The 10,000-nt window shown below is 39.6% G+C and overlaps 1 protein-coding gene across 1 annotated transcript in view; it reads right to left on the bottom strand.

Annotated features, from left to right (window-relative positions):
* The window catches only part of LOC113804231 (cell division cycle protein 27 homolog), a 28,503-nt gene that overhangs the window by 17,427 nt on the left and 1,076 nt on the right, over positions 1–10,000 (bottom strand). Inside the window, exons 3-12 of the mRNA XM_070115411.1 lie at positions 9,343–10,000; positions 8,874–9,035; positions 6,012–6,228; positions 5,613–5,793; positions 4,889–5,000; positions 4,402–4,515; positions 3,224–3,351; positions 2,974–3,091; positions 1,077–1,280; positions 607–775 (exon numbers count right to left, since the gene is read on the bottom strand). The exon at positions 9,343–10,000 is cut by the window's right edge and continues 183 nt beyond it. Of these exons, the coding sequence (XP_069971512.1) occupies positions 607–775; positions 1,077–1,280; positions 2,974–3,091; positions 3,224–3,351; positions 4,402–4,515; positions 4,889–5,000; positions 5,613–5,793; positions 6,012–6,228; positions 8,874–9,035; positions 9,343–10,000 (2,063 nt within the window). The remainder of the gene's footprint in view (positions 1–606; positions 776–1,076; positions 1,281–2,973; positions 3,092–3,223; positions 3,352–4,401; positions 4,516–4,888; positions 5,001–5,612; positions 5,794–6,011; positions 6,229–8,873; positions 9,036–9,342) is intronic.

Here is a 10,000-nt window from a genome sequence, read left to right on the forward strand (position 1 = left end):
TCTGGGCGCAATGAGTAAACACCATGTCCAATGACATATTCCCACTAGGTAACTACTATACATGACCTGGTGACTCAGATATTTTAGCCCACCTATCGGAGTATATTTAGGTGAGAAATTCACAACTGCCATGACACATAAAAAAGCATACATATCTTACTTTGTAAATAGAAATTTGATACAACAGTCATATCTAGCAATGAATGAACCTTCAACAAAACCATCCCATTACAATTTACAATCAGAACATTGCAGTTGGCTTCTAGTAAACTGCTTCCCAAAACACTAGATTCTGTTAACCTATCAGTTCTGAATTCTTTCTAAAATCATACAGAAAGGAAGCCAAAATCAGAACAGACATTGAACACTGCCTTTTGGTCTTCTCCCCTATAATGACCTATATATACACTTTCTCCTTTTCACCATAAAATTCAGTGTAATTGATAAACCAGGTGATTTCTTATGTTTAACCCCATTCCACCTCCTTCATACCCCCACTCTATTCCTCTTCCCCCTGCCATTATCTCCCCTTAACCACATGAACTAACATCTAATTCACTTATAAGTTAGGAAAAACAAACAATGGATACAGACTTAGGAACCCACCATTATCATGTGGGTTATTATTGGTGGTGTCCTCATCGTCCACTGGGAAACGGTTGATGGCTGGGTCGATGGCTTCCTTGAACTGATTATTGGCACCTTTGGGATCAAGGTCCATGGCCCATGAGAAATTCATTAATGCGAGGTGGGTCTGGCCCAACTTTTTGTGCACCTGTGGGGGTAGGTTGCCTTTGTAAGATGGCACATATGGATATATCAAACAAGAATACACACAATAGTGATAAACAAGTTTTGAAGCTTCAAATATAATATCTATGAATGGTATAATCAAACTTTACCAGCATGATAATCCTACATAATATACCTCAGTAACACCATCTCTGACAAACAAAGGTGAAGTGCAACTAATTGATATACAGTAGCCCAATTATTCCCTCCTTTTTTCTACTTTAATTTACTCTACTTCCAGGACCATTTCTTCTGCTAATACTACTCTGAAACTTCCTTCTTACCTTCCCCAGAAGGAAATAGACATTAGACTCTTTAGGAACTATCTCCTTAAGCTGATTTAGCTCTGCGAGGGCTTCTTGATGGCGATCTGTTGCGTGCAAGATAGATGCTCTGTGATATTTACAAAGTGGATTGCGGGGTTCTACAGCTAGTGCACGGTTCAGCGTCGCAAGTGCTGCACTACTCTTCTGAAGAGCATGCTCCACCTAGGGAAAGGGAAAAAGAAAGATCTTAATCTTTTGTTCTTTTAAGCGATTCTGAATGCGTCAGGTTACTGGCTTCCCTGCATCACATAGTACAATCAAAAACTATATTCTTGGTGCTCATGAATGCAAGAAAAAAAAAGCTTGTTTTCTATAAATACATCAGAGAAGGAGGAGGAAAAAGAGGAGGAAGAGGAAGAAGAGAGGAAGCACAAAGGAATAAGGAGGAGGGAGGGAGGAGGGAGGAGGGAGGAGGGAGGAGGAAAGAGGAAAGAGGAAGGAGTAGGAGGGGAAGGGGAGGAGGAGGAATAGGAGAATGAGGAAGAGAAAGAGAAGGAGGAGGAGAAGGAGGAGGAGGAGGAGGAGGAGGAGGAGGAGGAAGAGGAGGAGCAGGAAGAAGAAAGGAGGAGGAAGAAGAGAAGAGGAAGAAGAAAAGGAGGAGGAGGAGGAAGAGGAGGAGGAGGAGGACACGGAGGAGGAGGAGGAAGAGGAGGAGGAAGAGGAGGAAGAGGAGGAGGAAGAAGAGGAAGAAGAGGAGGAGGAGGAGGAAGGAGGAGGAGGAGAAGAGAAGGAGGAGGAGTTGAAGGAGAAAGAGGAGGAGGGAGGTTAAAGGAGGGAGGAGGGAGGTTAAAGGAGGGAGGAGGGAGGAGGAGGAGGAGGAGGGAGGGGGAGGAGGAGGAGTAGGAGGAGGAGGAGGAGGAGGAGGAGGAGGAGTAGGAGGAGGAGGAGGAGGAGGAGGAGGAGGAGGAGGAGGAGGAGGAGGAGGGGGAGGAGGAGAGGGGGAGGAGGTGGAGGAGGAGGGGGAGGAGGTGGAGGAGGAGGAGGAGGAGGTGGAGGAGGAGGAGGAGGAGGAGTTGAAGGAGAAAGAGGAGGAGGGAGGTTAAAGGAGGGAGGAGGGAGGTTAAAGGAGGGAGGAGGAGGGAGGTTAAAGGAGGGAGGAGGAGGGAGGTTAAAGGAGGGAGGAGGGAGGTTAAAGGAGGGAGGAGGGAGGATGAGGAGGAGGGAGGTGGAGGATGAGGATGAGGATGAGGATGAGGAAGAGGAGGAGGAAGAGGGAGAGGAAGAGGAAGAGGAAGAGGAAGAGGAGGAGGAGGAGGAGGAGGAGGAGGAGGAGGAAGAGGAGGAGGAGGAGGAGGAGAAGAAGAAGAAGAAGAAGAAGAAGAAGAAGAAGAAGAAGAAGAAGAAGAAGAAGAAGAAGAAGAAGAAGAAGAAGAAGAAGAAGAAGAGGAGGAGGAGGAGGAAGAAGAGGAGGAGAAGGAAGAAGGAGAAGAAGATGAGGAGGAGGTGGTGGAGGAGGACGGGGAGGAGGAGGAGGAGGAGGAGGAGGAGGAAGAAAAGGAGGAGAAGGAGAAGGAGAAAGAAAAGGAGAAGAAGGAGAAGAAGGAGAAGAAGGAGAAGGGGAAGAAGAAGAAGAAGAAGGAGAAGAAAGAGGGAGAGGAGGAGAAAGGTGAAGAGGAGAAAGAAGAGGAGGAGGAGGAGGAGGAGGAGGAGGAGGAGGAAGGACAAAGAAGAAGAGGAGGAGGAGGAAGGAGAAAAAGAGGAGGAGGAGGAAGGAGAAAAAGAGGAGGAGGAGGAAGGAGAAAAAGAGGAGGAGGAGGAGAAAGGAAAAAGAAGAAGAGTAAGAGGAAGAAGAGAGGGAGCATGAAGAGGCAGAAATGGATGAGAAAAGAAAAACAAACAGGGAAAAAATACTTACCACAGCCACATGGCACATGAGAACAGAACTATGCGGGTGAATACCAAGTGCTTTCTTGAAATGAGACTCTGCTTGAGCAAACCTTTCTTGCTTGAACAGTACTAAACCAATACCATACCTGTGGATTAAGAAATAATAAAATTAAAATTCATGCAACTTCAATGTGTAATCAAACCATCATAAACTCTATGGTCCTTATATAATAATCCAATTTACAATATAGGCAACATGACAACTGTGACAAACTCACCATGCATTGTAGTGCCGTGGATCTATTCTGACAGCACTTCTGTAACAACTCAACGCCTTGTCCAACTCTTCTGTTGCTATGTGCTCATGGCCCAACAAAGTGTAGGCATATGCAAAGTTTGGATCAACCTAAGAGGGAATAAAAATGGAAATCTTAAGGAAATCACAGAAAAATTAACTGAGGAGAAATAACTCCTGTTTTCATCACTTTTACAGTGGCCGCAAGCCAAGAGCACAGAGAGCACCTGATTTTTCCTTCAGGCGGCTAACTCCACTTGTACCCTGATGCATTGTTCAGCATGACCATGGAGGCTCCCACTGCCATTGGCTTGAACTACTAGCATGACAAGTCAAGAGATTCATATGATATACTGTTGCTTCCTTGTTAGATCAAATACATATTAATCAATATGCATCACAGGAATTTTACCTTGACACTATTCACATCAATACCATTATTTTGCATCACAGGAGGATCTAATTTAAGTACAGATTTGGAATAGCTTGTTCACCTTCGTAAAGTTCTTATTTCCATGGACACAAATATAATACCCAACAAAGTATGATTGTTTTAAAGTACTTCTAACCTTTGGCTAATAACTAAATGCAACTGCTAACACAACATAAAACTGCAATTATAGAAAAAGAAAAATGTATCAATTTCCAAAACTAATACAAGAGAGGTTACAAGTCTTACTTCTTGATAGGAAATACTAAACCAAGAAAATATTTTCCATATAATTAGTTTGGCTTCCATTCAGTTATCCAAATAGATGTCATACGAACACTTAGAACCTGAATTTAAAGACACTCCCTTCAAATCAATCAAACATCAATCAATATGGATAGAATTCTATGCGATACAATTAGTTTGGTCTGCTTTGATAGAAATTCTGAGACTAAAGGTCTACCAAAATATAGCACAAAAGGAATACAGAAATAGCAACTTAAAAAAGTTACAGTTCACTAAATCCAAATTATTCTACTTTCACCCATTCATAACTCAGAAAAACCTATCACAGATCTACTCGCATCATGTCTATTTCTAGTTAGCTATAATGAGTTCTGAGCTTAGATGCGAGCCAGGTAATTCTCCAGGCAGAGAGCAATATGTACTAATACACCCCATCCCCCCTTACTTTACTAGAAAGTTCACCTTTCAAGACTAGAACTCCTCACCTGAATGGCTCTTGAGAAAAACCTTATTGCAGCTTCATGTTCCTTCTGGAGAGAGAAGCAGTTCCCAGTCGTACACCAGGCTTGGGGACATTCCCTGTCTTCCTCTATCAGATCCTGTAAGAATTATGAAGGGTAATTTATCACTCTTTGTTAACCCATTAACCCATAGGATCCAGTTGCTTCACGGCAATCACATAGTAAGCTAGTGCTCTTACAGTCATGGCTATCAAACACTACAGTCTACACTCATCTATCCATGGAAATAAAGTGAAAAGCCCCTTTCTAAATGCTACATGAGTCTAATCACCTTCCAAGAGGTTTGAGCACTTGTGGCGACTTTTTGGTCTTCAGCCAAAATGTTCACAATGATGAGTTCACACCATATGAAGGTCACAACAACTGGATCGAAGGAGTTCATATGAAGAAAAAAATACTCTCAAAAAAGAAGACACACATACAGATACAGCACAACATCAAAAATTATTACCTGAGCAAGCGCTGATAGCTGGACTTCTTTCTGCAAGTGCCATAGAGCTGTACTATAATACTCCATAATATCCAAACGATGTGGTTCTCTTTCTCTAACTTCACTGAAGTATCTGCAATACAACAATAATTATACTTTTCTAAATATCTACTTCAGTTGTTTCAATCTCTGAAGTCATGGTTTATTAAAAGAAAGAAAAAAGTATGAAACTGCACAAAAATATATACTGCCACACCCATTAAATCAGACTAATATTCTTACAGAGCTGTATACAGTCAAATTAATAAATCAATATTTCTTAACCTGATGACAATAGGTTTTCCTTATGTTATTAACCTGAGCAATCACCTGATCAAGTGGAAAATTAACATACACCTACCAGCCTCTCTACAAATTTGGCTGTAGTATACTTTTTATGAAGCTGAACAGTCTTCAGACCTATTTTTGTGGGGCTATTAAATAGTCTTCAAACCTATTTCTGAGGGGCTATTAAATAGTCTTCAAACCTATTTTTGAGGGGCTATTAAATAGTCTTCAAACCTATTTTTGAGGGGCTATTACAACTTAAAGACTGCATGTGGCAGTCAAGACAAGAACAGGAATCATCCACCTTTGATTTAATATGCTTATTTTGTCAGCAAATATCTAACAAGGATAATTAGTCTAATCTATAGGTGAGGCAGTAATGTCTAATACGCCTATGCTTAATTGTGTTCATACTTACTTTACTGCCTGTTGATAATTGTTCATCTCAAAGTGTGCCTTGCCAATGTGTGACAAAACCCAGCCTGTGCGGTAGTGTTGTGTGGGGAGGGCAGTAAGTAGCTCTATAGCACGGGCACAGTTGTATTGTGCTAACTGCTGATATGCTGCACCCATATCCCGAAGAAGTGCCATCAAACCCTCTGTTTAAAATACATCTTACTTAACCAAATAGAAATATAATCAAAATTACTTTTAATACAAGTATAAAAGTAAATTATCTTAAGTTACACCATTCACTTATAATCAATTATCATCAATTAATACATACCAGTCTGCATCTCTAAATTCCTGCTTTACTAAATCAATGAACTTCAATAACACTAATTTAAGTACCAATCACAGCATATTTCAAACATACCAGCAGACTGTTTCTGTATAGTGTGTGCTTGTTGTGCAAGATTCTGAGGTGTGGTTGGCTTCTCTAAAAGTGGTTTGTCTGACGGCGAAATGATGTCTTGGTTCTCGCTCTTGTTCTTCTCATTTAGCTCTGACAAGCTGGACTGACTTTTGGAGGATCGAGTTTTTGCTTTCCTAGCAGGAGATTTTGGTGCTACAAAGCGGCTTTTGTTGTTCTCCTGTAAATAAAATGGTTTTCAGAAAACTGCACATAATAAGATCTTAATCTTGTAATCTCTTGGGGCATATACACAAGTCCTTTCCATATTACCTTTTGACTAACTGACTGCAGTGAATAAATGTCTTTTTTACAACATTTAAACTAAAACTACTTTTCATTTTTGTAAAGAGTATAGATTATATGGTACATTTTTGAGGTAACATGCTCATCTGAACAAATTTTGAAAAAGTACACCACAGACGTGCAGAATGTATAAAGTACATTAACATTTGCTTTCATATGAAAATCCATTTGAGCACAATACATAAAACGGTTTCATTATTTTTCTTATGACCTGTATAACTTTATAAAAGAAATTAAAGACAAAACTAAAAATCAGAATATGTTAGATACCATATCTATTCTGAGGTATAATTCTATATGAGACTTGTAAGAGTTCTTCTAATCTAAAATAAATATTTTGCCTAAGGCATTCACAACTAATATCAAACAGAAGCTCAGTATCAAATCCAATTTGACCTTGACGTTAGCTGCAAAATCGCTTGAATCAAATTTCAGATTTCTGAACATAAGTCACTCATTACTAAAGACCACCCACTTCAACAGAAATTACTTAAACCGTCTTCACAGATCTCTTCCAATCCACAAAAACATATGTAGAACTGAGGGGAAGTCAATCTCTCTAACATTAACTGGATAACCATTTCCCCTCTTAATGCCCAGATGAGATAGTGACAAGTCATCCCCCCACAAAAAACAGGCACCTGTAATATAACTCAGTCATCCTCCCTTTATTCACTCTCAAAACATGTAGTCATACACCCACACACTACCATTCCTAAGTTGCCCAAACAGAATTAAGGACACAATAATACTGATCCACTCCAAGGTCAGCTGGTATGCAATCAAATAGATCAACTATTTCTCTTTCCTTTTCTAACAGACTTTCAACTCAAGGCTATTCTCAAAACTAGATTACGTTGTAAATACTATCTACAATGACCATAAATACTTTTATTGTCTCTGAAAACCCTCCAATAAAACAAGAAACAATTTACAGATACATGTTATACATGTATAGTACACAAATAACACACCAGAAAACATTTTAAAAAACATAGAAGTAAAGACAAGAATATCTAATCAAATATTGTATAAGAAACACTTGAACCAATAGAAAATGCAAAAGTTTTAAGTACCACTGCACTCAAAAATAATGCCTAAATATACACCAAACCACAGCACAAAGCCTAGATCATTAACCAACAATTCAAGCTTTTCTTCAAATAATATACTGCTGTGAAACCCAACATGCCACGCAATCCATACAAAGTTCTTTACAAAACACTGCTCAACTGGCCCACAGCTTGCCTCACCAATACCAATCATTGTTTTTCTTTATGATGATACATTCAGATCTGTAAATGTTCCCCAGAGCAAAGCTGTGAGCCTACTTCTTTTCCTAGTATACATCAATGATCTTCCACCTGCTCACTAATCTTTTCACCTCTTTGCATACAAGATTCACATCTACATTGCAGATATTAACCCAATGCCACCGGGAAAATGTTGTGTTAACTCCACAATTGCTTTTTAAAATGTCTCTGCACATAGATGGCTCTGCCAGCGCTTAGCCACAAAGTAGTCAATTAGTGGACCTTGTGACCTTACCTGTTTTCACCTTTCCTTGACTTTACGGGAAAAACACTTTTCTACTGCTATCAAAATTGATACTGTTATTTTTATCATAAACATCAATGTTGTTAACATTACTAATAACAATATCAAATTACAGAAAATATAAAAAAATCAAGGAAAAGGGTAAACAGGTAAGACAGGTAGTTCTCATCATTGGCTCATTGGTCATTTAGTATCTGTGGAGCCATCTATGTGTAAAAACAAATACTAAATTAAGCATACAGTGGGCATGGCATCTATGCACATTTCATGATGGGCAGCACATGGTTAAACATGAACTCAATGCCAAATGTGCAAATCTAACTTAGGTTCTTCTTCTTGTAAGAACTATTACTTTCCACAATTTACATATAATTACTACTATTTTCTCCTAAACATTATAAATAGCAACTGAGAAGACTCTTCAAAATCAGACACTTTGAATCCCAAAGAGCACACACAACATAGTAATATGTAGCTAAATGCTTACTTAATAGATATTATATCGGTTTCCTTAGCATCATATTCTTAATCCAATAATCCAAATTTCCATTTTTCAAATAAATTCAATTTTCACTCAGTAAAGTAATATAAAACAAAATATACAAAAAGACCAACAAAATCCTTCATTTCAACCCAACAATGATGGGCTTCTCACTGGTGAGAGAGCCAGACCACAGGCAGTAGCAGGCCACCTCATATGCGAGACACTTGTGTTGTCAGCTTAGACTCCAACTGGGTTGCCCACTGCGTGTGCCTAATTGTGTTCCACAGCAGTCAGTCCTTACAATAGCTACTGCCTGGGAATACGTTTTTCACTTAAAGGTACCCATCGTGCATAGGTCACACAAAAAAATATCATTTCCATTCCCAATTTTCAAACAAGAACACCATCAGGCCCAAAAAACAGATAGATAAGCCAACCTAATAAACTTAACATTTCCCTCAAGGAACAGCCAAGCTTACCTTAACAGAATTGCTGTTGCCAAAGAGTCTAGATGATCTGCGAACATTGGGGTTTGGCTGCCCAGTTGGGGGGCTTTGGAAGTTGCTATTATTCCCAGCTGGTGCAAACACTGCAGGCTTGTTTAAAACCAGGGGGGAGTCTTTTGTTGTTCTACATAATATCTGAAATTGTAAGATTAATCAATATTAAAGTAAATAAAACTCTTCATACTCCACTTGACCTGGCCATAAAACAGGAAGTAAAAATTGTATATCAGTGGAGGCCCTAAAAATACATGCAGACATGCAGCATATGAAGTTCTGGAAAACAGATACATTGGAACATTGTATAACACCTTCACAAGCTCTTAAGAAAAATACAGATATACAAACTCTCTATTAGCATTTAAATTGTACTGAAGATGGAGTTTGAAGAACATTTTCTTTCAAGTCTATTTACAACTACTTCAATCTGAAACATAAGACTCACCCTTTTACTTATTGGTGGAGGAACTTTGGTGTTTGGTTCAGTGTCTAGCTGGGAAAGGGTGAGTGGTGAAGGCGTAAGGAAGGCCACAGAACTGTTTAGAGGTGACTGCTCATTGTCACCAACAGGGCTGGTAACATCCAGAGGTAGTACCCCAAAGCTGGGGGTCATGGGGCTCACTGACCATGGTCCTCCCAACATGCTCTTAATTCTTACAAACTTTTTCTTTTTAGGGGCCTGAAAGACTCCATCACCAGTGTCGCCACCACCTCTATCCTGCACAGGTGTGACCATTACAGCCACAGGAGTATTCTGAGACGAGATGGGTACTGGAGTACTCATGTTACTTAGGCTCTGTACTGGTGTATTAATAATGGGTAATAAATTATTGGGAGTGTTCTGAACAGGAGTTGGAATGTGAGTCTGCTGAACACCATCAGAGGGGGTATTCACTGATACACTATTTAACGTATTATTGGTGACTCCTGAGTCTGAGTTGACACTGACATTGTTTGCAGGATTGGCACTGTTAACTAAAGTTAGCACCGTGTTACCATGACAATTTGAAAAAGTTTCTAACAAGTCCAACCTGAAAACTTTCGAGGGATCAATTTTGTCCCCCTGATCACAGAGTGCAACAAATGACTGCCATAAAAATGGA

This window comes from Penaeus vannamei, chromosome 37 (genome assembly GCF_042767895.1).
Source record: "Penaeus vannamei isolate JL-2024 chromosome 37, ASM4276789v1, whole genome shotgun sequence".
In the NCBI taxonomy this organism is placed as follows: Eukaryota; Metazoa; Arthropoda; class Malacostraca; order Decapoda; family Penaeidae; genus Penaeus; species Penaeus vannamei.